The sequence below is a fragment of the Zingiber officinale genome, chromosome 9A (assembly GCF_018446385.1).
Source record: "Zingiber officinale cultivar Zhangliang chromosome 9A, Zo_v1.1, whole genome shotgun sequence".
NCBI lineage: Eukaryota > Viridiplantae > Streptophyta > Magnoliopsida > Zingiberales > Zingiberaceae > Zingiber > Zingiber officinale.
Genome location: NC_056002.1, coordinates 5,795,155 through 5,821,960, shown reverse-complemented (window position 1 = coordinate 5,821,960; position 26,806 = coordinate 5,795,155). Strand labels below are relative to the sequence as shown.

Genomic DNA, 26,806 nt, shown 5'->3' with positions numbered 1-26,806 from the left:
AGATAATGAACAGAGGCAACAGAAGAAGCAAAGGAAGTATAATAATAAGAATAAGAAAAATCAAGTAGTTTAATAGACTTACGAGGATGTGTAGACAGACGAATAGGATTGTCCGCAATCTCACGAGGTAATGGAACAGTCGTGGGAGGGGGAGGGGGAGGAGATGTCTCGAGAATACCATATTCGTGAAGTCGTCATGTGGAAGAGTAGTCATGGGGGAGGCTTTGTCGGTGTCAATACTGAAGGGATCAATGCAAATAGATCTGCATGAGTCATGTCATGTGGTAGAAGAGTATGGAGACGAAAGGAATATGCTCAAGAAATACAACATGATGAGAGACATACAAGTTTTTTACTAACCGGATCAAAACAACGATATCCCTTTTGACCAACACCATAACTAAGGAAGACACACAAAGAAGACTTAGAGGACAACTTATCACGCTCGACGTGTGGTTGGAGAATAAAACAGGTACAACCAAAAACACGTAAAGAGAAATAATCAGGAGCATGACCATATAATTTTTGAAAAGGAGACAAACCTGTATCGTGAGAAGTTAGAATCCTATTAATTATATGAGTAGCAATAAGAACTGCTTCTCCCCAAAAAATATTTGGAATATCTACAGACAATAAGAATGAATTGGTTGTCTCGACAAGATGCCTATGCTTTCTTTCTGCAACCTCATTCTGTTCAAGTGTTTCTCGACATGAGGTTTGATGTATAGTACCTTTTGATGTAAGTAAATGAAAAAAAAATATTGGAAGTGTACTCACCCCCAAAATCACAACGAAAACACTTGATAATCATTGAATATTGAGTTTTGACAAGAGCTTTAAAGTCATTGAAGATGGTAAGATAATCAGATCTGTGTTTCATAAGATAAACCTAACTATAGCAAGTGCAATCATCAATGAAAGAAATATAATATCTTGATTTTCCTTTTGTAGTAACAGCAGAAGGCCCCCACACATCAGAATGAATAAAATCAAAAGGATTAGGAGAAAAAGATAGACTTTTATTGAAAGGTAATGTAGAAAATTTTGCCAGTTTACAACCACTACAAACAGAAATATCATGACTTTTTAAAATTCATAATACTCCAGACGAAGCTAAAAAATATAAACGAGACACTGAAATATGATCTAGATAAGTATGACAAAAATAAAAATTAGAAGAAAAATGACTCAATCAAAAAGATGATAAATTAACACTAGAAGCTGCAACATTTGATACTTGAAGCTTATCTAAGATAGTCTTCCTCGCCTAAGACCTATCCTAATCACCTTATGAGATCATGGGTCCTAAACATAATAATTAGATTAAGAAAAAGAGATTGAATATCCAGACTCAGATAATTGACTAACAGAAACAAGATTAAGTGTAAGACTAGGAATATAATAAACATCAGGAAAAGACAAGCAAGTTGTAATAACAGAACCAACACCTAATAATGGCATCAGAGTACCATCAGCCGTCATAACTGATCAAGATGAATTAGAAGATAAAAGATGACAAATTAGGTGACATATAATGAGAGGCTCCAGAATCTATCTATAAAGAGGAAGATATACCTGATATACTAGAGGATGACAAACCTATATAAGAAGAAGTAGACATGACATAGGGCTGTGAAGCAAGGAATTATTGAAACTGCTCAAGTATATGTGGATCTAAAGAAAAGGTGGCTACTACATTACTTGACTGAGATAGTCCATTTGACAATTAGTATGGTTGATTACCAGATTTTCATTAAGCATTTTGATGTAGCAATGGTGACTATTGAAGTCGTTGCTGCTGTTATTACTGTTGCGTTGGTCATTTTTATTGTTGCAGTAGTTTTTGTTGTGCCCAAAGGATATCCACATATCTCCATAATGACATGATATTATCCACTTTGGGCCTAGACCCTCATGGCTTTGCTCTTGGGCTCTCCCCAATAGACCTCATGCCAATGGAGATATTCTATATTCTTTTAAACCCATGGTCTTTACCAAATCTTTCCAATGTAAGACTTTAATTGAACTCCAACAATCCTCCACTCAAACGAAGGACCATAATTACTCTCATGGTCCGGGCCTCCCCACGAGCATCTGGTCATCTTGACCAGTTCTGGGCTTCCCCGTGAGCATTCAGTCACCTTGACTTGCTTCGGGCCTCCCTATGAGCATTCGGTCACCCTGACTTGTTAGGACCGTTGGCCGGCTAGAATGGGGTTGAATAGCCCTACACAAATAAAAGCAAACGAATCCTTCTCGGACTTAAAAGAATACTTGCATAAACTAATTAAATGAATAGAAAAATAGAGGCTCAGAGGATTTACTTGGTTACAACCGGGGAGGTTGTTAATCTAATGAATAGAATAGCACTAATTTTTCCTTCAGGCGGAGAATCCTCTTTACAGCAGTGTAAGCATAGAAAATGAGAAGCTAAAAGAAAACTAAGGTGTGTACAAGTGTTGATGCAAGAATGCTTGTTCTATCTACCTTCTGGACCAAGGGTATATTTATAGTCTTGGTCGGGGCACTTGGAAGGGTTCCAGGCGCCTGGAGTGGGATAGAATTATATCCCTGATGCATCGGTCAAAGTCCACGTCGAGCATGATAAATTTTGGATTCCGGGTGCCCGGAATGGGTCCGAGCGCCTGGACTCACAAAGTCAACCTTGTTGACTTTTTTGGTCCGGGCTCTCTGCTCTAGCTCTACTCACCTCGATTCAGATCTTCCGCTTTGGCTCCGCTCACTTGGGTGATATCGGTCATCCAGAATAGGGCTTACCCGAACCAAACTTCTGGCCATCTCGAGCAACCTTCTGCTCCGTCTTCTCGTCCCTCAGAAACGTCGCCCGCCTCCATCTCGTCCGCCCGCGTACTCTTCCGCAGCACCTCGTCCCTCAGATGCACCGAGCCCGTCAACTCTCTCCCGTGCAGTCCTTCTTGCTAGTTGCGTCTTTTGCTCGACTTCCTGTGCTCCTAAGCTCCTACACACTTAGACACAGGGTTAAACACAACAGGACCTAACTTAACATGTTTGATCACATCAAAACAACTTTGGGGTATCAACAATCTTCCTCTTTTTGATGTGAGTAACCCAAGTTAAGTTAGGGTAAACAAAAATAAAAGCAATAAATTCACAATTCAAGTGAAAAAAATAATAATAATAATCTACCTCCCCTAGAATTAATCTTCCCTTTTCCTCCTTTGATCACAGAAAAAATGGGGTACCAAAATAAAATCTAAGGGTAATTTTTATAAAACTTTGATTTTCAAATAATTTTTAAAAAATATTTATCAAGATTTTGAAAATATTGAAAATAATTTTGATAGCACTAAAAATATAATAAGTTTTAGAAAAAAAAATTCTAAGTAAAAAAAATTAAGAAACAATCAATAATTTCCTCAATTAAATAAATTTTCAAAAACTAATTTTGTAGAAATTTTGGTAAAGTAAATCTGATACCAAAAAAACTTTATGTTTTTTTAAAAAAATTCTAAGTAAAAAAGTTTCAAGAAGAAAAAAAAATTCTAAGTTAAAAAAAATTTGTGCAGCAAATAAAATACATTTTAGTAAAGAAAAGTTTATAAAATAACTTAAAAACTTTAAGTTAAATAGATTTAAAAAATGAGAAAAATTTTCTAAGTTACACAAATTTGCATAGAAAAGTTTATAAATTTTTTTTAAAAAATTAAGTAACTATTCAAAGCATTATCTAATTTCATTTGTAATGCTCTATCAATTAGTCAATTAAATATTTTATTTCAATATTTGGCTTTCAGGCTGTGACAAGGTACAATGCCTTCTTGGTTATTGGAGCAACAACCACTTGTTAGTCCCTTTGGAGGCTGGCAAGAGGGGAGGGGTGAATTGCCCTGAAAAAATAAAACAACCTTTCTCGGATTTTCAACTAATAATAAAACTTGTAATCAAAATAAAGAGACTAATAAAAAGCAAACAGACACAGAGGATTTACTTGGTTTGCAATCTGAGGATTGCTAATCCAAGAAAAATATGGCGCAATATCTGATGATCTCCTTTGGGCGAAGTAGCCTCTTACAGCGTTGACAACACAAAAGAAAAAGCAGAAATGAAAGAACTGGATTACAAGTTGTTGTTCTAAACTGTGGAAATCAGTGCTCTATTATAGCACTGTTCAAGGCACCCCGAAGGATTTCGGGCGCCCTGGGGGGATAAACTTTATCCCCCAATGATCCGGCGGTAAGAATAGGGGGCCCACCCTCTGAAGGGTCCCAGCCTAAGGACGGATGGAAGGCTGGTCAAGCGGGTAATGGTCCGAGCGGAGCTAGAGATAACCCATCCATGGGCTTGGGTTTCCGACGCCAAGGCAGGAGGATCGAAGGGTCGAGCAGGATCCCGATCGGCTGGGATCGAAGGGCCGAGCGGGTGGTCCGTTCGGCCAAGATAAGGGCGAGGGTACAAAGGTAGCCGAGCGGCCTATGCGCTTGTCTCGAGATATGGGATGTCAGAGAAGGCATGTCTGATGATTAGGCCGTACATAAGATTGCACGATGGAAGATCTCGCCGTCACATCAGGGAGAGGTGGATACAGTAGCAGTATGGCCTCATATATGCTCTTCTGACAGGCCCATACTTGGGTATGGTCTAAAGCAGATGACTGCTTCGATTGACGTGCCTGGGCTCTTTCGATAGTTCTATATAAGGCCTCCATTTCTTCACCGGAGGTACGAGAGTCTTCTACTTCAAAGCCACTTCTTTGCTATTTCCTCGCCTGACTTGAGCGTCGGAGGGCCGTCGCTAGGACACCCCCCCCCCCGGCTCGGTTTTGTTGCAAGTTCGTCGGAGCATCTGAGGATCTAGTAGGGAGCGCCACGTCCCCAGCGTTCGTTGACCCCTGGTTCGGACAGGATCAATTTGGCGCCGTCTGTGGGAACGCACCTGCATCCGAACAGAGACAATGGACGAGGCTGGAAGGATACACAATGTGGCACTCTCACAAGAAGAGTTGGACGCTCTGCTCGAGATGAGGGCCGCCAAACTTGTGGAGCAGAAACAGAAAGAGGCAGCCGAGCGGCTGGAGCAACAAGCAACATCTGCGTCGGGTGGCCGAGCTGAAGCACCTCAAGCCACCGTGGCGTTCCATCGGGCCTTATTCCGCACCCCTGAAACCGTACCAGCTCGGAAAGATAGAGGATCTTCTTCCGACGAAATGCCTAGGCGAGACGCCAAAAAGGGGAAAGCTCCCCGAGCAGATTCATCTCCCGAGCGGATCAATCGCCAATTCTCGGAGGCTATTCTACGAGACCCTTTGCCCAAGCATTACGTGCCTCCGACGATCGGAGAGTACAACGAAACAACGGACCCGGATGATCATCTGGGTAAGTTTGATCTTTCTACACTCCATCAAGATCTGAGATGGAGTAAAGTGCCGAGCCTTCCTCCCCACCCGCTCGGGATCGGCTCCGCGGTGGTTTCGGAGGTTGCCGGACGGATCCATCACTAGCTTCAAGGACTTCCGAACGGCCTTCCTCCACCACTTCGCCAGCAGCCGAAAAGACAAGTGTCAGCTTGTTCGCAATCAAGCAAGAGCCAAGAGAATCGCCTGAGCTCCAGCGATTCAACCAAGTGGCGATGGATATTCCACCACATCGGAGACAATGATGAATGCCTTCACGCAAGGCCTTGTGGATGGGGACTTCTTCCGGTCGCTCATCCGAAAGCCGCCCGAGATTATGATCATATGCTGCACCGGAAAAAGGAAACTCCTACCGAGCGGGCACCTATTCATGCCGAGCGGAAACAGCACGCCGCTCAGCAGCCACCTAGAGGATCGAGAGCCGAAGAAATACGATCTCCCCACGCCAGGTCACACGTACAAGAAGTGGCTGCCGCTCGGCCCAAGCCAAAGAAGAGGTGGACCCCTATGTTCTGCTCCTTCCACCAGACGGATACGCACAACACGAAGGATTGTCGAAGTCTTCCCTTCGTGGCCAATCCTGTTCCTAGGAAGGCCGAGCGACGGTCACCGCCCACCGACAGGAGACAAAGGACTCATGAAGCTGACCGGACCCGCCCCGAGAGGCGACATCAACAAACACCCGACCGGCACCGATCTCCGAGACAGGATAATCGCCGGGCGTCCCGAGAACGGTCACGACCGTCCGCTCGGGAAGAGGAGAATAGAAGCAATATTGCCAGAGGCGAGATCAACGTTATTGCTGGTGGGCCGACCGGAGGAGATTCCAACCGAGCCAGAAAGGCAGGCGTCCGGCAGCTCCAGATCCACGCAGTCGGTTGCAGCCAAGAGCGGGCAAGTGGGCCGGAAATCACTTTCGGGCCCGGGGACTTAGAAGGAGTCGAAGTGCCCCACGACGACGCCCTGGTCATTAAAGCGGTAATAGCAAATTACACTATTCACCGCATATTTGTTGACACAGGGAGTTCGGTCAACATCATATTCAAGAAGGCGTTTGACTAGCTGCAAATTGATCGAGCCGAGCTGCTTCCCATGACAACCCCGCTCTACGGGTTTACGGGTAACGAAGTTCAGCCGGTCGGACAGATCCGGCTGGCTACCTTGCTGGGAGAGGAGCCGCTCAGGAGGACCAGGACAATAAATTTTGTGGTGGTTGATTCTCCCTCGTCCTACAATGTCATTTTGGGTCGACCGGCGCTCGGAGAATTCCGAGCAGTCGTCTCAACCTTCCACCAGAAGATGAAGTTCCCCGTCGAAGACAAGGTGGGAGAGGTACGGGGAGATCAGTTAGCAGCTCAGCGGTGTTACATAGAGATGGTCCGAGCAGAATCCAACTCCGCTCGGAAGGCGCCTCGAATCGAGGTAAATGCTATCACTGAAAAGCCACCCACCTTAATTTATGAGGAAAAAGAGGAGGTGCAGATTCATCCGACCCGATCGGAGGCCACGACTTTTGTTGCCTCTGATCTGGAGGAGAAAGAGGAGGCGATCCAATGCCTCCCGAAATCATGATGTATTTGCAGTGGGACACATGAATTGCCGGAATCTCATGAGCATAGCACAGATGAGTTGCATGTCCGGACGCTCGGCCGATGAAGCGGAGAAAAGGATTTCGGTCAGGCGAATGCCATCATCCAGTAGAGAAACTGAGGCCGGCCACATCTGAAGTGCGGTTCCAGTTGGTGGCTAACGTAGTATAAGTCTCCAAGCCGGGCGGCAAGTGGAGAGTCTGCATCGACTTTGGGACTTAAACAAAGCATGCCCCAAGGATTTCTATCTGCCCCGGATAGATCAGTTGGTGGACTCTACGGCCGACTGCGAATTAATTTGACGCCTATCAAGGATATCATCAAGTTCCTTTGGCTTCGTAACGGCCGACGACACATATTGCTATAATATGATGCCGTTCGGATTGAAGAATGCCGGGGCCACCTATCAGCGCTTGATGAACAAGGTGTTCAAGGAGCAGATCGGGCGTAATCTGGAAGTCTATGTGGACGACATTCTTATCAAATCCGTCCGAGCGGCCGATCTCTTCAAGGACATGGAAGAAACCTTCCGAACGCTACGCAAATATGGAGTCAAGTTAAATCCCCAGAAATGCTTGTTCGGAGCTAAAGGGGGGCGTTTCTTGGGATATATAGTGACCGAGCGGGGAATTGAAGTCAATCCCAGCAAGGTGAAAGCTCTGCAAGACATGCCACCTCCCAGAAATACAAGGGAAGTGCAACGGTTGACCGGTCGGATAACTGCTTTGTCCAGATTCATCTCCAAAACCGCCGACCGGAGCTTACCATTCTTCAAGATCCTGCGCAAGGCCACTAAATTTCACTGGGACGAGGGATGCGACCGAGCATTTGAAGAATTGAAGACATATCTTAATTCTTTGCCTATACTAGCCAAGCCGATCGGGGGTGAGTCACTTTATATTTATCTGTCGTCAACTGAACATGCTGTCGGCTCAGCACTTGTGAGAGCGAGCGGCGAAGAGCAGCCGGTGTATTTTTTAAGCCATATTTTAAAAGATGCTGAATCTCGTTACACCGGGCTCGAGAAGTTGGCCTTTGCTTTGGTTCTAGCTGCTCGGCGCCTTCGACCCTACTTCTTGGCTCACACCATCATCGTCCGGACAAACAGTCCACTAGGAAGAGTGTTGTTAAATCCAGAAGCGTCCGGACAGCTCATCAAGTGGACGACAGAACTAAGTGAATTTGACATCCAATATCAACCCCGCTCGGCGATCAAAGCGCAATCCTTGGCTGATTTTGTGACCGAAGTGCAGAGGCCAGAGCCGGAAGCTCTGTGGAGAATATATGTGGATGGGTCTTCCACTCGGCTCGGAAGTGGGATTGGAATACTGCTACTCTCACCCCAAGAAGAAAAGATGCACTTATCCGTCCGGCTAGACTACAAAGCCACCAACAATGAAGCAGAGTATGAGGCCCTCATAGCCGGACTGCAGGCAGCACGGCATGTAGGAGCCGGTCGGGTGACACTCTATTCGGATTCACAGTTGGCCGCTCAGCAACTTTCTGGCACCTTTGAAATCAACAGCATTCGGCTTAAGCTCTACGCTGAAGCCTTTGAAAAACTCAAAGCTACTTTCCGAGAGGTCCTTATTCAAAAGATTCCCCGAACGGAGAACCAGGCAGCCGATGAGTTGGCCAAACTAGCAAGTTCTATAACGCCGGTCGCCATTCAGCAACCAATTGAAAAAGTACTGCTGGTGGCGCACGTCGACCGGATGGAAGGCCTCACATTTCCAAGCGACTGGAGAACACCCATCATAGAGTTCCTCCGCTCGGGAGCCACACCGGCCGATCGGGATGAAGCCCAGCTGCTTAGGAGGAGGACCGGTCGGTTCACACTCATCGGTGATCAGCTCTACAAGAAGGCTTTCTCTCGCCCGTTGTTGAAGTGTGTGAGCTCGGAAGATTCGGCTTACATCCTCCAAGAGGTACATCAAGGATCGTGCGGAGGACATCCGGGCGGACGATCACTAGCCAAGAAGATTTTGCTAGCTGGATACTTTTGGCCGACCTTACAAATAGATGCCGCTCGGACAGTATCTACATGCCTTTCGTGCCAGAAGTATCACAACTTCTCACACCGACCGGCAGAGGAGATGAAGGCATCAACCGTCTCATGTCCGTTAGATCAATGGGGAATGGATATCGTGGGTCCATTTCCGATGGCGACCGGGCAGAGGAAATTTTTGCTGGTGGCGGTCGATTATTTCTCCAAGTGGGTGGAGGCCGAGCCACTAGCCAGGATCACCGAGCAGATGGTCAAGAAATTCATCTGGCAACACATCATATGTAGGTTCGGTATACCTCGCCGATTGATTTCCGATAACGGGCGGCAATTCACAGGGAAAGTGCTGGAAGATTGGTGCAAAAGCTACGGCATCGAGCAACGCTTCACGTCTGTGGCTTACCCCCAAAGCAACGGTCAAGCCGAAGTAGCCAACCGGGAAATTCTCCGTATTCTGCGCGCTCGGCTCGACCACGTGGGAGGAAGCTGGCCGGATGAAGTGCCGGGCGTTTTATGGGCCATCCGAACAACTCTTAAGGAAGGAACGGGCGTTACACCTTTTCATCTGGTATACGACAGTGAAGCGGTCATTCCGGTTGAAGTCGGCGTCGAGTCCGTCCGGGTCCAGTGTTATGATGAAGGCAACGCCGAGTGGAGAAATATGGAGCTAGATTTGGTTGACGAAGAGCGTGCCAAGGCATCCGTTCGGCTGATGGCATACCGTCAACGGATGAAGCAAAACTACAACCGGCACGTCATTCCCCGATCATTCCAGGTCGGCGACCTTGTCTGGAAGAAAGTCAAACCGGTCGGCGACGTCGGCAAGCTTGAGGCTCCGTGGGCAGGTCCCTTCAAAATCATCGAAAAGCTCCGCTCGGGCGCGTATTATTTGGAGGACGAGGACGGTCGGCAGCTAGATAGGCCGTGGAGCACAAACCACCTCCAGCCTTACCGGGCGGGATGAAAGGTGTACCACTGTAAATCATCCTGTGTATTTTTTTTCGATTGAATACTTGAAATGCAGAAATGAAAAAGCAAAAGAACAAATACAAGGCATCGTCATCAAGGAACGAAGGCCCCGCGCCGCTCGGCCGGTGGTAAATGGGTCGAGCCAAGCGCTCGATGAACGAAGGCCCCGCGCCGCTCGGCCGGTGGTAAATGGGTCGAGCCAAGCGCTCGATGAACGAAGGCCCCGCGCCGCTCGGCCGGTGGTAAATGGGTCGAGCCAAGCGCTCGATGAATGAAGGCCCCGCGCCGCTCGGCCGGTGGTAAATGGGTCGAGCCAAGCGCTCGATGAACGAAGGCCCCGCGCCGCTCGGCCGGTGGTAAATGGGTCGAGCCAAGCACTCGATGAACGAAGGCCCCGCGCCGCTCGGCCGCCGGTGGTAAATGGGTCAAGCCAAGCGCTCGATGAACGAAGGTCCCGTACCGTCCGGTCGGAGGTAAATTATCCGAGCCAAAATGCCCGACGAAGCAGACCCTGAGCCGTTCGTCCCGAAGAAGTAGAAAGATGAAAGCACATTGAGTATTTTCTGCTGAAAGGAAGGCCAAGGTCGCTCGACCTGGTAAGGAGTTAGCCTTAAAGCCCGTCTAGCCCAGACGTTAAACCGTAGAGTCGCGCCGACCGGCTATAAAAACCGAGCGGAAAACCGACGAGCTCCGTCGTTAAAGATCGAGAGCTGCGCCGATCGGCTATAAACATCCGCGCCGACGAGCACCGTCGTTAAAGATCGAGAGCCGCGCCGATCGGCTATAAACATCCGCGCCGATGAGCTCCGTCGTTAAAGATCGAGAGCCGCGTCGATCGGCTATAAACATCCGCACCGACGAGCTCCGTCGTTAAAGATCGAGAGATGCGCCGATCGGCTATAAACATCTGCGCCGACGAGCTCCGTCATTAAAGATCGAGAGCCGCGCCGATCGGCTATAAATATCCGCGCCGACAAGCTCCGTCGTTAAAGATCGAGAGCCGCGCCGATCGGCTATAAACATCCGCGCCGACGAGCTCCGTCGTTAAAGATCGAGAGCCGCGCCGATCGGGTATAAACATCCGCGCCGACGAGCACCGTCGTTAAAGATCGAGCGGATCGATTTAAACATCCGCGCCGACGAGCTCCGTCGTTAAAGATCGAGAGCCGCGCGATCGGCTATAAACATCCGCGCCGACGAGCTCCGTCGTTAAAGATCGAGAGCCGCGCCGATCGGGTATAAACCGCGCCGGCGAGCACCGTCGTTAAAGATCGAGCCCGCCGATCGGCTATAAACATCCGCGGCGAGCTCCGTCGTTAAAGATCGAGAGCCGCGCGATCGACTATAAACATCCGCGCCGACGAGCTCCGTCGTTAAAGATCGAGCCGCGCCGATCGGCTATAAACATCCGCGGCGAGCACCGTCGTTAAAGATCGAGCCGCGCCGATCGGCTATAAATATCCGCGCCGACGAGCTCCGTCGTTAAAGATCGAGAGTCGCGCCGATCGGCTATAAACATCCGCGCCGACGAGCTCCGTCGTTTAAGATCGAGAGCCGCGCCAATCGGCTATAAACATCCGCGCCGACGAGCTCCGTCGTTAAAGATCGAGAGCCGCGCCGATCGGCTATAAACATCCGCGCCGACGAGCACCGTCGTTAAAGATCGAGAGCCGCGCCGATCGGCTATAAATAACCGCGCCGTCGAGCACCGTCGTTAAAAATCGAGACGAGCCGGCGTCTATAAATCCCCGAGCGGAAGACCGTCGAGCACCGACGTTAAAAATCGAGACGAGCCGGCGTCTATAAATCCCCGAGCGGAAGACCGACGAGCACCATCGTTAAACATCGAGAGCCGCGCCGATTGGCTATAAATAATCGCGCCGACGAGCACCGTCGTTAAAGATCGAGAGCCGCGCCGATCATGATCGTTTGCAAGTACTAGACTGATTAAGGCCGATCGGCCGTCGGTTTGCCAACACTCCGCATTCACTGAAGGCAATTAGTATAGCCAAGCGCTAAACGATTCTGAGGAAACAAGTCAATTGGTTAACCCAATCGGCCGTTTAGTAGGAAGCTAGGGGAGTCCAACTGATTCTACGAATAAGCCGCAACACACTAGAACGAGACAATGAAGGGCAAACAAAAAATGCAAGCAAAGGAACATAAGGAGGCCGAACGGCACGTACAAAAATTTTTGCATCCGCTGAGCGGATGAAATACAGAAAGCACTTGAAACAACTCGCCTCACTCTGGGTCTTCAAAATTAAAGAAGGCGTCCGGGATATCATCAATCATGGCCACCAGGTCGGAGGCTGGAATATGCATTTCCGCGGGAAGGTGGCCACCCTTCTTCAAGTACGCCATGGTGACCTTGACCGCCTCGAGGAAAGTTGAGGAGACGTTGCCACCGAATTTTGCGCCGAACCGCTCCGAGCGGAGGTATTCTTGGCGAGCTGCTGCTAGGCGACTCGACTCTCCCTCCTTATATTGTCTGAGCGCCGCTCGGGCGGCAATCAGCGAATCTTGAAGAACTTTCAGGTCCACCTCCGCTTTGGTGCGTTCAGCCGAGCGCCCTTCCCGTTCGGCAGCTAGTTGGGCTTCCAGGTTCTTAGACTGCTGATCTAGGGCTCGGACTTCAACTTTCATTTTGTCCAGATCAGCAATCGCCCGCCTCTTCCGGCTGCTGGCGCGCTTCACGTCTGCGTCGCGTGTCTTGACCAGGCCTTCAAGTCGAGCCACCTCTGTCGCCAAGTCGGCGGACTTCTTCTGTTCGGCCTCGAGGTTTTGTTTCTCCCGCTCGGCCGATGGACCCCCTGACACTTGGAGTTTCTCCAGGAGATCCTCCAGCTCGGCTAGCCGATGGCTAGTGGCGATTTGCTCAGCCCAACGCTGTAAGGGAAATAATAAGATCAGCGACCCAACGGAAACATGGCACAAGAAGAGAAATGAATTTACCTGAGTCGCCTGCTGCGAGCTGCTTAGGCGTCATGAGGGCCACTTGAATCTGGGCGTCCTCGAAGAGCTTGGCGAGCGGGCCCGTCAGGGTTATTTCATGGATGAGGCTTGATGGCCGATCAGCAGACAGTAAATATTCCTCCGATGGGAATCGGAGGGTAGTCTTGATGGTCGGATGGCCGGACGGTGCTTCTTCAGTCGCGGCCGCCTGATGCGAGGACTCCCCCATGGTGGAAGTTTCGCCCAACCGACGTAAGCGGCGATGAGTTTGGGGAGGAGAGCCAGAGGGCCGTGCGGTAGGCGAAGCCACGGGGGTCCCGATCTGCGGCGGTGTGCGGTCCGGCGAATCTACCCCGATCGGCGCTTGTGGTTCGCCTTGAGTCGGAAGGCTGGGGTCTCTTCGACGTTTCCGCCGAACTTCCAGTGGGGGATCCCCGACCTGGGGGACTCCCAGCTCTGCTGGAGCAGAGGAAACAGGATCCGCCTCAACCTCCGTTGAAGCGGCTAAGGTGACTTCTGTTTCAGGGGCAGACTGCGTCCCCCCCTCTCCTGTAGCTGCCGGGCGGCTGGGGATAAGACCCCGCTCGGCGAGTTCTCTTTTAGTCGCCGCTTCGATTTCCACGGACTTCAACTTCAGATGATCGGTGGCCTTGGAGCGCCACATGACTTCAGCTGCAGTAAAAGAAATTAAAATCAATTAGACAAAAAAGACTAAGAGTAAAGAATCCTTACTCATGCGGAAGGGGAGATTTGCCCGAACGGGAGACAGTCCGAAAATATACAACACCCCCTTGAGAAGCAACTGGTCGATCTTGTATCGCTGACCGGATAACCAGTTCGCCGCATGAAGATAGGCTGGGTTGCTTCTGAACTTGCCGAGCTCCGGCTGAGTCGGCACAGCGGTCTGCCATTTGGTTCGGAAGGCTGGCTGCTCGGTAAGTCAGATGTAGAAGAAAAACTCCTTCCAGTGTTTGTTGGAGGTCGGCATATTATCAAAAAATCTAAAGCCTATTCTACTTTGAAAGATAAAAGTGCCCAGCTCGGATTGTTTAGGGTAGAAAAAGAAGTGGAATATTTTGGGGTCGAGAGGGATACTGTGCAGCTTAAAGAGGACGACTACCCCGCTCAGCAGCCTAAAGGAATTCGGCACAAGTTGGCCGAGCGGGATGCGAAAATAGTTACAAACCTCTAAAATAAAGGGATGGGTAGGAAATCTAAGGCCGCCCTGGAATTGGTCTAGAAAAAAACAAATGGTGCTGATCGGGGGGTCATGGGGCCGGTCAGTCGGGTCGGCTACAACTATTTCATAGTTATCGGGAATCCCATACGTCCTAGCAAGGCGCCGAGCACCCTCCTCATCAAACCGACTCTCCATGGTCAGATACCAAGGGCCGTGAACACCAACAGCGGGTTCGGAGGAGCTTGCCATCTCGAAGAAGCAAAAAGATAGCGAGGAATCGAAGGAATGGGAGCAAAAGAGGCAAAACAAGTTGGGAAGACCTTGTAAACAAAGGGAGAAGACTCACTGAGAAGGAAACGGACGGAAGGGATCACCGGTGAGATGGTAGCCGCCGAAAAACAATAACTGGATCGTCGGAGGTCACGGCAGAGGAAGAAGCAGAGGGCAACGCACAAGCGAATATGCGGCGAAGGAAGGAGACGGAGGCTTTATACGGCTGAGGTCAGTCGGCCTCCGCTGTCGGATTCAGGTCACGACAGACAAGGACGCCATCGGGCCGTCCATTTTGAACGGGGGCGTCCCATCGTAAGTGACGCCGCCGCCACACAATGGTCGACACGTGGCGCTTTGTCACCAAGCGCAATTAATGCGCCCATACCGCGCACGCTTCGCCTTAATGAAGAGGATTTGCGTGATTTTCGAGAAGATTTAGACAAGCAAACATCCACGTTGAGCGACAAGACAACCGTAACTAAGAGCCGAGCGGCTGAATTTGGCAGAAGGGCGACGACCGCCCGCTCGGACACATAGTCCAATCAGTCGGACTCACTGCCTCCTTCGACTAGACTTGAAGGGAAGGCAAGTGATCCGGCGGTAAGAATTAGGGGCCCACCCTCTGAAGGGTCCCAGCCTAAGGACGGATGGAAGGCTGGTCAAGCGGGTAATGGTCCGAGCGGAGCTAGAGATAACCCATCCATGGGCTTGGGTTTCCGACGCCAAGGCAGGAGGATCGAAGGGCCGAGCGGGATCCCGATCGGCTGGGATCGAAGGGCTGAGCGGGTGGTCCGTTCGGCCAAGATAAGGGCGAGGGTACAAAGGTAGCCGAGTGGCCTATGCGCTTGTCTCGAGATATGGGATGTCAGAGAAGGCATGTCTGATGATTAGGCCGTACATAAGATTGCACGATGGAAGATCTCGCCGTCACATCAGGGAGAGGTGGATACAGTAGCAGTATGGCCTCATATATGCTCTTCTGACAGGCCCATACTTGGGTATGGTCTAAAGCAGATGACTGCTTCGATTGACATGCCTGGGCTCTTTCGATAGTTCTATATAAGGCCTCCATTTCTTCACCGGAGGTACGAGAGTCTTCTACTTCAAAGCCACTTCTTTGCTATTTCCTCGCCTGACTTGAGCGTCGGAGGGCCGTCGCCGGGACCCCCCCCCCCCCCCGGCTCGGTTTTGTTGCAGGTTTGCCGGAGCATCTGAGGATCTAGTAGGGAGCGCCACGTCCCCAGCGTTCGTTGACCCCTGGTTCGGACAGGATCACCCAACATTCAGATTGAGTCAAAACTCGATCTGGTCAAAAGTCGAGACCGGGCGCCAGAAAACATCCCGGGCACCCCGGACTGATCCAGGCGCCCGGAATGGTTCCGGGCGCTCGAACCAGGAAAGTCAACAGTGTTGACTTTTCTCGATCTGGGACCTCTGCTCCGGTTCAGCTCGTTTTGGTCTGGGTCTTTCGCTCCGGCTCCGCTAGCTTGAGTGATCTCGGTCATCCGGAATAGGGCTCACCAAAACCTAAGTTCCGGCCTTCTTTTCGAGCAGCCTTCCTCCCCGATTTCTTGTCCCTCGAACGTCGCGTACGTTCTTCTCGTCCACCGGAGTACTCTTCCGCGGTCACCTCATCCCTCGGATGCACCGAGCCCGTCGGCTCTCTCCCAGTGCCGTCCTTCTTGCTAGCCGTATCTTCCGCTCGACTTCCTGTGTTCCTAAGCTCCTACACACTTAGACACAAGGGTTAAAACACACAGGACCTAACTTAACTTGTTTAATCACATTAAAACACCTTGGGGTTCCAACAATCTCCTCCTTTTTGATGTGAGCAACCCAAGTTAGGCTAGGGTAAAATAAACATAAAGTAAAAACAATTAAGTTTGCAAATAAGTAAAAACAATATGATTTTTCAATGAAAATTATACCTCCCCCTAGACTTAACATTCTTCTCCCCATTTGATCACATAAAAAATTGGGGTTCTTTAACAAGTCTAAGGTTAATTTTTTTTAAAAAAAATCTAAGTTAAAAAAAAAAAATTTTCATGGTAGAAGTAACATTAAAAACAATTTCTAAGATATATTTCTAAGTTAGAAACATATTTTCAACCAAAGAAATTTTCATAAGTTTTGAAGCAAAAAAAAAAAAATTAAGGAAAAATTTCTAAGGAAAAACATTTTAATATAAACTATTGAAATTTTTAAAATGAAATTGTTAAGCATTTGGAATAATTTCTAAATTTTTATTATTTTTATTTTTATTTTTATTTTTTAAATATTTTCAAAACAAATTGAGTAACCCTTTAAAGTAATTTTTTTAAAAAAATATAATTTAATACTTTTTTATTTAGTCAATTAAACTCTTATTTCGATACTTAGCTTTCAGGCAGTGGCAAGGCATTAGACCTTCTTTGTTATCGGAGCAACAACCACTTTCTTAGACAAAGCCGCATAAAGAAATTAAATGTTTAATTTTCTTGCTGAAAATGCTAAGTCTAATTTTAATTTTTAAATTAAACAAGTTTTTAGAACCCAATAGAGATTCCTTCATACAGGGTTAATCAAGTATTTTCTAGGCACATAGACTTTTGATATTTTTCTAATTTGATTTTGGTGAAACCTATAGTACCAGTTTAATCCTCTATAATTTTTGAAAACAGAAATATTTGAACAGGTAGAATTTTTCAAAATTTCTATTTCTTCTTTTAATTTATCATTTTCAAATTTTATTTTATCAAAGTCTTCTATTAGACATGATTTTGCCAAAATTCTTTTTATTTCTAAAATTTCATTTTTTTAATTTGGTATTTTTATTTTCTAATTTGTACATGGATTTTGTCATAGCCTTAATACCAAAATAAATCTGATCAGGAGGTAAGAGGCATACCTCACTTACCATATCAGGCTTGAAGCCTGACTCTCCCCCTATTTCGCTGCATTCGTCTGAAGTCGCTCCCCCTTCATTGATGCTGGGTTCCGATGTACTTTGCCCTTCATAGCTCGCCATTAGTGCTAGTCCGACATATTCTTGTACTTCGGATTCAGATGATGAAGTGTCGTCCCAAGTGGCTTTTAGAATCTTGTGCTTCTTGGGTATCTTGACTTTGGCCTTCTTTAATTCTGGGCAATCTTCTTTTAAGTGTCATTCCTTTTGACACTGGTAGCAACGAACCCTTCTTCTATTTCTTGGATTTTTCTTATTCTGCATTTCTTTAAATTTATTAGATCGAAAGAATTTTTAAAATTTCTTACCATATATGCTTCTTGGTCTTCTTTTGAGTCTGACTCGGGTTCATCCTTCTTGGTTGCATTCAGCGCCATAATCTGGCTTGAGTCTTTTGTTGTTCCTGCACATCTAGTTTCATGTAATTCAAGAGTAGAAAATAACTCTTTTAAGGTACTTACCTCTAGGTCCTTTGAAATGTAGTAGGCGTCGATGATTGACGTCCATTCTGGAGTTCTGGGAAACACATTGAGTGCGTAGCGTATGATGTCCCAGTTGGTTACCGTTTCACCGAGGTTCTCGAGACCGGTAATTAATTCCTTTACCTTCGTGTGTAGATCGGTTACCTTCTCACCTTTTTCCATATGGATATTCGTCAGTTTGTTTCGAAGGATGTCTCTTCTTGCTAGTTTGGCTTAGGACGTGCCTTCGTGAAGCCCCAGGAATTTTTCCCAGAGTTGTTTGGCTGACAAGTAGCTTCCGACGCGGTTGACTTCTTGAGGTGGCAGCACGCTCAGCAGGTGATACTCCGCTCGGTTGTTCGATACGGAATCATTCTGCTCCTTCTTCGTCCAGAGACTCTCTTCTTTTTCGTCTCCATTTTGATTAGTAGGAGCTACAAAATCATATTTTATAATTAGACGAATTTCGAAATCGATTTTCAGAAATACCTCCATACGACGCTTACAGTGTGTGAAGTTCCCCTCGAATTTTGGTGGAATGATGCTTGGTCCGGCCATCTCGTTTCTTCGATCGGCGGTTAGTCCTCCTGAAGTGTCCTTGCTCTAATACCACTTGTTAATCCCTTTGGAGGCCGACAAGAGGGGAAGGGTGAATTGCCCTTCTTGGATTTTCAACTAATAATAAAACTTGTAATCAAAATAAAGAGACTAATAAAAAGCAAACAGACACAGAGGATTTACTTGGTTTGCAATCAGAGGATTGCTAATCCAAGGAAAATATGGCGCAGTATCTGATGATCTCCTTTGGGCGGAGTAGCCTCTTACAGCGTTGACAACACAAAAGAAAAAGCAGAAATGAAAGAGCTGGATTACAAGTTGTTATTCTAAACTGTGGAAATCAGTGCTCTATTTATAGCACTGTTCGAGGTGCCCCGAAGGATTCCGGGCGCCCTGGGGGGGATAAACTTATCCCCCAACGTTCAGATCGAGTCAAAACTCGATCTGGTCAAAAGTCGGGTCCGGGCGCCCGAAAACATCCCGGGCACCCCGGACTGGTCCAACTAGAGAGGTTGTTAATCTAACGAATAGAGTAGTACTAATTTATCTTTCAGGCGGAGAAGCCTCTTTACAGCAGTGTAAACACAGAAAGTGAGAAGCTAAAAGAAAACTAAGGTGTGTATAAGTGTTGATGTAAGAATACTTGTTCTATCTAGCTTCTGGACCAAGGTTATATTTATAGTCTTGGTCAGGGCGCCTAGAGTGGGATAGAATTCTATCCCCGATGCGTTGGTCCAAGTCCACGTCGAACATGATAAATTTTGAGTTCCGGGCGCCTGGAAAGGAATGGGTCAGAGCGCCCGGACTCACAAAGTCAACCCTGTTGACTTTTTTAGTCCGGGCCCTCTGCTCACCTCGGTCAGGGTCTTCCACTCTGGCATCGCTCACTTGGGTGATTTTGTCCATCCAGAATAAGGCTCACCCAAACCCAACTTCTGGCCTTCTCGAGCAACCTTCCGCTCCGACTTCTCGTCCCTCGAAAACACCGCGCCTCCTTCTCGTTCGCCTGCGTACTCTTCCGCAGTATCTCGTCCCTCAGACGCATCGAGCCTATCGACTCTCTCCTGTGTCGTACTTCTCGTTAGCTGCATCTTTTGCTCAACTTCCTGTGCTCCTAAGCTCCTGCACAACTAGACACAGGGTTAAACACAACAGGACCTAACTTAACTTGTTTGATCACATCAAAATAACCTTGGGGGTACTAACATGACCAACTAGCCTCCCCGCAAGTATTCAGTCATCCTGACCTGCTCCAGGCCTTCCCGCAAGTATCCAATCATCTTGACCTGCTCCGGGCTTCCCTGCAAGTATTCGGTCACCCTGACCTACTTCGGTCTTTCCCACAAGCATCCGGTCATCCTGACATACTCTAAGCCTCCCTACGAGCATCCGGTCAACCTGACTTACCCTAGACCTACCCTTAACTTCGTTCAAGGCCACCCCACATTGCATCTGGTATGGGTCATGACTCTGATACCATTTGTTGTGCCCAAAGGATGTCCACATATCTTCACAATGACATGATATTGTCCACTTTGGGCCTAGACCCTCATGATTTTGCTCTTGGGCTTTCTCCAAAAGGTTTCATGCCAATAGAGATATTCTACATCCTTTTAAACCCATGATCTTTATTAAATCTTTCCAATGTGGGACTTTGATTGAACCCCAACAACCTTTGTTCAACAATAATGGACATTGAGACTTCCAATGTCTTTTTTCTTTATAATAATCACACTCATCACTAGAAACCTTCGAAGTCAACCTACTTTGATTATGCGACATAGACCGTTGTGGTGCTGCAAAAATAGATGGCGTAGATGGTGCAATAGTTCTCATATCAACCTGAGACTTAAGATGAATTTCCTCAGCTAGCAATTCATGTACTACTGAATCAAGGGAAGGGAGAGGGCTACGATGCAAAATTGTTCCACGCAATCCTTTAAAGTTATCACGAAGAACTATAAAAAATTGGACCAGACGTTGTTCTTCTCTATGAGTGGCATAAGCTGGGAATGCTCATAATTTTGAGGATTCTGTGAGTGCTAACTGGTTCTATAGTTCTGACATGGCAGAATAAAAATCTTGGATGCCCATATCTTGTCGTCGAAGTACACGGATATCTGCTTCCAATTGATATTATTTGGCAAAATTAGACTGCGTGTATAATCTTACCAGATGATCCAAACCTCTTTGGCTATCTTGTACTTGATCAATTTAGCACCAACAGAATGTAAAATAGAATTATTGATCCACGTAATAATTTTCGTATTATCGGTCTCCTAAACATCCAATCACATTACATAATCATCAACATTGATGTTCATAGGTTGAACTCGCACACCTGAAACATATCCCCATATAAAGTTTCCCTGAAAGAAGTTTTTCATAACATATTTCCAATACAAATAATTTTTTCCATCCAGTCAGACATTGATTGATTGAAGCGAATTATTTGTGCAACTACTCATGATGATAGAACAAATTACGTTCACGAATGACCGAATAACAAACAAAACTAAATTGATGCGAAAATAAAAGAAACTCAATCAAAACTATGAATCAAATTAACAATTTTTTAATCAAATTATCAAAAAATATAGAGATGAAAACTTTAATACTATGTAGAAATTGATGCTAAGGAAAAATAGCTGTTTTGTTTTGATAAATCAAAAAAATATTTTTAAAATAAAGAATACAAAGTCCTATATAATTAGCTAAAAAAAATCAAAATCTTAAATTGAAAAGTTAAAATACTATATTATATTAAAAGTTGTAAACAAATAACTCTAATAAATTTATATAATTTAATAGATATAACATTTAAAAAGTAATTGAATAGTAAAATTTGAAAATGTGGGTTATTGATATGCATGAAGAAAAATCTTAAGAAAATACTCAAGGATAGACATATAAATTCATAGCCCATCATTTCATTTTTAACGAGTTTCATTATTTTATATGTCTATCCTTTAATATTTTCTTAAGATTTTTGTTTGAGCATATTATTTTTTTTTAAAAAAAAAATCACTATCTCCCTCATTCAATGTCATTGTCTTCCATTTGTTTAGGATGATTTAAAATCTAATTTATCAGATGAAAATTGAAAGCTTTCAAATCAATTTACCTGGAAATCGACGTTGCAGATGGTGCAGACCCATCGACGCTGCTGAAAAGGAAATATCGCCTAACATAAAAGGAGCCACAGATGGAGTGGATGCTGCGTCATTTGCAGGAAAGAAACCAGCCAGAATTCTTCCACCACCAGTTCCAAAGGCCGGACCTAATGCGACAACCAATATTGTTCCTCACTTTGAGGCTCAGGTTGTCCCATAATATAAAGTATTCTTTATGCTTTTTGTCTTTAAATTTATTCAAAATATTTTCCTAATAAATTTTAATATCATGTTAAACAGAAAAGAATAATATACTTTTTGTTTGGAAAAAAAACAAATTCTTTTTTAAATACACAGGGTTTAAAAAGGGAACATTGAGCATTAACATGCACTACCCAACGAAAGAAACAGATTTTCCATTAAGAACAACTATAATTTTTTTAAAATAGACAAATACACCTGCTGAGCTCATTTCCCATGATTTGGACAGTCACTTTTTGATATATATATATATATATTCAACATATATCCTATTTTTTTTTTCAAAATTTATATACATTTAAAATGCATGTTACCATTGCTGAGGTCATTAGAGAATTAGTCAAAAGTGTCATAAATTAGTTTGGGAATTTTGAACTCGATGCCCCTAAAATTCCACCAATCATTTATTAAAGACGACAATCAGAAGGTACTTGATACTATTAAAAAAAATAAAATTTTAATAATCATCCATGATATATTTTTTTTATATTAATTTTGAAATAAATTAATGAGCATATTAAAGATAAATATATTCATCTTTTACCACTTTGATATTATTAAAAAATAATCTCCTCGAGACTATCTAATGATTAGCATATTATGATCATAAGATCTGGAATTTAAATCTCAATAAAATTAAAATAAATATCTTCCTTATGTGTTAATTATTATTCTAAAGATACTAGAATCGTGATGTCAAGAATAATTTATTGTGGACACGTAAACAATCATTTAATTGGCATCTTGCGGAATTAACTGAAAGCGTATTAAGTTCACGAACTTAAATCTGACCGTGCTTCAGAATTCATATAAAAAACGTCTCTTCGAGCTGACTTGCGTGCTAATTTCTCTACTGGATAATATAAAGTTCATCTTTTTCTTCTTTCATAATGATAATGAAAATGATGTAGATATAGTTTAGATTATTTTGCAATCAAATTGTCAGAAGCCTTTTGCTCTGGACCAGTTCATGTTGAAAATATTTCGTGAGACGTCGATATCCTAAAGATAGATGCTCATGCTGTTCTACCTTCTGCTGGATAACACGAGCTGTTCGTACAAAATTTGCACGGCCGAAGCGAGTACCGGTATATCGTCATCCACTTGTCCTCCTCAGCTACCAATGCCCTATTCATTGCAGGACAAAAAACTCACTGTCCAACTCCATCCACGCACTTATCTTCTCGCACTGTGTGTTCTACAGCTATTGTCGTCAGCACTTACGCAGGCCACCTGTGTCGCCATTTATCAGCAACTAAAAAAGATCAGAATTTGGAAAAGAAAAAGCAAAAAAAAAAAGTGTCAATGGCAGTTTGGCTGTTTGCTGCATATGTTTGACAATGGAATGGGAAATCTGACACTCGATGTAGGGATTAACATTCAGCAGATGAGTGAGAGGAGAAATAAATACGAACACAAAAGGGTTTCGTACTTTGAGTTCGATTCGAGACTCAAGTCGGAGTTATTTCTGTACAGGTGAATAATACAGCGGAAAATAGGAAATTGAAATTAATGGATCGAAAGAAAGCCAATTCTAGCCTAGACTCATGAGCTCGTCGGTGGTACGTGTCGGGGCAAGGTCACGTCCTTGCTCGACGTCGCGCCCACTCGGACTCCCCGAAGCGCCGCCGGTCCTGTTCCCGCGAACGAGAAGCCACCGCAACGGCCTCAATGTTGCCTTTGGCGCCGGCGCTGACTCCTCTGTTACTGTTAGCCTACTCGCCGGCAATGACTCCTCTGGTGCCACCTCGACGGGCAATACGCTCGAAGAAGCCCTGAAAATTCCTTCTTGTGAATTCGAGTCGCCGATTCTCGCACAAAGGTGGGAACTTGCGGTGGTATTTGAAATCGATTCGGCCGAGGTAAGCAATTGAGATCTGGACTTGCCGATTTCTGACGCCTCGAGCGCTGCCGGCGTGCGGCAGAGGGGGCAGGTGGAGTGGGCGCAGAACCACGTGTCGATGCAGTGGAGATGAAAGGCGTGGCCACACATGGGCAGCAGCCGCACCGCCTCACAGACGGCGAGCTCGGAGAGGCAGACGGGGCACTCGAGGCCCTCCTTGAAGCTCCCCGGGCGGAGCACGAGGGGCGGAGGGAGGGAGGCGGCCGCATCAAGGCCATGGTCGCCGCGGGGCAGGCCAGGGGTTGGGGCAAAGTGGGCGTGGGCGGCGCCGGAGACCGGGATGGCGCCCCAGTAGCGGTTGGAACGGAGGTAGCAGAAAAGGAGGAAGAGAAAGACAAGGAAGACGACGATGACGCCGGCGACCAGGAAGCCGCTGGTAGTCGAGAGGGAGAGCCGAGCGACGCCGGCCATGTGCTGCTGCGGGACATCTGCCGTGGACGTGGGATTCATGGCAAAATCGACCATCAATGTGGGCGGATCATGCAATTAGAATTATAGCTGCGGAGAAGAAACGAAGATGCGCTTTGATATATAGAGGAAAGAAGAACTGGAACTGCTTGAAGGCGGCTTGCTGCTGCGGGAATCTTACTATCAATAAAATTAATCAGATTTTGTTTTAAAAAAGATAGTAATAAAAAAAAGACAAGAATATAAGTGGAGATTGATACTCAACTAATTAATTGAATTTGTATAATTATTTGTTGGAACTAAAAAACAGTCGAGTACAGGTGATAGTGGCGGATTCTCGTCCTGTTAACATCAGATATATATATTTTAATAACTTTCATGGTTTTGCACAACCGACAGAGTGAAAATTATAGGAAATAATAGGAGGGAAGAAGAGAAAAGAGATAAAAGAAGGTGAAAAACCAGACATGAGATTTTTTATCCTGAAAATATTGTATTTTCCTCAGCGTCGATCGAATGATTTAAATCATATTTTCAAGATGTAATATACATCATAAAAATATCATAACCGTCCGATCGATATTGGAACATGAGAACATAATATTTTCAAGACAAAAGATCTCATCTCGAGAAAAAAAAGAAGACGAGAAGATTGTTGTTGCTGTTCATATTTTTTGTCTACAGTTCTGTCTCACCTGATTCAGTGCCCACTCAATCGATCGCTCACCTGTGCACTGCTCAGGTTGGCCGACACCTACAGTGCCTCCAGTGGCGCCTTGCTCGATGCTCGCCGGCGCCTCACCAGACCACTCGATCGGGTCCAGTGGTGGATCCAAATAGTAAAGGAAGAGGATGTTTAAAAAAGAGAATTGGAACTTGTCTTCTCGTTGTTCCTCCGACTGCAACATATTGATGAAATTTTCTGAAAACAAAAAGATATTCAAGCACATCCCCACTCTCCCCTAGATCCATCACTAATCGTGTCTGTCACGAGACATGAGAGATAAAATTGGAGCTTCACTTTCTCTTTTGCAGCTACACTGTCTCCCGCATTTGCTTTAACTCTGTACGATTATATTTTGCAATGAGAAAATGAGTTTATCTACTTTCTAAAATATTGCTGCCTACAATTCTCCAAATTGAACCTAAGCAAAAAGTTTTTTATTTTTATTTTATTTTTCTAATTGAGCCTTTTTTTTTAAAGAACTTGAATCCATACTAAATTGGCATTCTTACATCTCTAATATTGACCAAAAGTTCTTCACAGCCTTGAATTACTTTGAATTTATACCTTAAAATCTAAATCCTAAAATTTAAATTTCTTTTTTTAAGGTTTCGTGTCTTGTAAGGTTATTTGACACGTTTAGGCAAAAACTGGACCACCATGACTTGTCATGTAACCTAAGTCTTATAGGTACTCTTTTATATTAAAATTGTCTAGAGTTATTAAATATTTTTGATGGCTCTAAAAGGTTCATATATCCTTATCTATTTTAATTTTTTTATTTGGAGTCTTTTACAGTCAAAGGCTAAAATTTATATCAAGTAAGAATTTATTTTTTTAAATGTTTTTGATAAAAATTGACTGTCCTTGAGAATCAAAAGATAACTTAATTCAGATACATCTAGTATAAACCTAAACTCATTTGACATAAATATAAACATACTTAAAAAACTAACTAATTAGAAAATGAGTTTTGGAATCGGTTTTTCCCGTACGTCAGTGAGTTTTTATAGCTAATTTACTTTTTATTTTTATATATAAAAAGAAAACGACATTGAGTCCGCATTACCGATCTCCATATATTTATTTACATTTAGATATTTTTAAGTCATTTTTTAAAAAGATATTTTATACTTTTATATATATTTTTGTTCACTTTATATGTATTAAATAAGATTTGAAGGTAAATTTGTATTCTTATGACTGATGGCGATGTCTGACGGCATGGCCACGACGCGTGGATTTGTATTCTTCCAGTGCAAACTGTTGTTCGATTTTTTCAAAGGTCCTCCTTTTTTTTATCGCGTTCATACGCTTTTACCCACTTTCTTTTATGAATATTTTTAAAATATACCCTCAATTTAACTATTTAAATAACAAAAATAAAATCGACTTTGTTAACCTAATATATGTCTCGTACATATTCATTTTATATAAAAGATTACTTAAATAATTCAGTTAAGCGATTTTGATGGTATAAAATAATTTAAAGTTATTAAATATTGACTGATGGTACTTGTTGAGACCTAAAGCTATTAAATATTTGACTTTGCGAGATTGCACTTGAACAGCTCTCATTCGTGTAGGAGTGAATAATCGCCGAAATTAATCAGGAGATTAGAGAATGATTTAATTAATTAGCTTAAGCGAACTTTCTGCTCTGCATCGTGCTTTACGTTAACTGTTCGGCGTCAATTTGGGAAGAACCCAAATCGCAGTCAATGGGACCGTCGACGGATCGGCTTTCGGACCTCAGAATCATCAGACGGCGGAGTGATCCGCGCCGACATCTAAGTCGTCGGGGCGGAGCACTGTCCAAGGTAGCGCCTTCATGGTCACATGGATTCAGCGTCGAGGCCAGACGTCTGCGGAAGGGGATCTTCGGCGGCGGCGACCGGGTCGCCGCCCCAGCGGCGCTTGGCGCGGAGGCAGAGGATGAAAGAGAAGATGAATAGGATTAAGAGAAGCATCGTCGCCGCGACAATGAACCCGTTGGTAGTCGCAAAAGACAGCACGACGCCGTCGTCTCCGCCGCCGGTCATGGGTTGCTCTGCTCCAGACATCCTTGATA

The 26,806-nt window shown here is 45.2% G+C and overlaps 1 protein-coding gene across 1 annotated transcript; it reads right to left on the bottom strand.

The window, feature by feature from the left end:
• Positions 1-23,000: 23,000 nt before the first annotated feature.
• LOC122020650 (RING-H2 finger protein ATL64-like) lies at positions 23,001-24,176 on the bottom strand. The gene has a single exon (XM_042578656.1). It carries the CDS (start codon positions 24,066-24,068, stop codon positions 23,235-23,237), a length of 834 nt encoding a protein of 277 aa, XP_042434590.1. The 5' UTR covers positions 24,069-24,176; the 3' UTR covers positions 23,001-23,234.
• Positions 24,177-26,806: the final 2,630 nt, after the last annotated feature.

Coding starts and splice junctions, on each gene's coding strand:
- LOC122020650 (XM_042578656.1), bottom strand. CDS start 24,068: ATGGTCGATTTTGCCATGAATCCCACGTCCACGGCAGATGTCCCGCAG.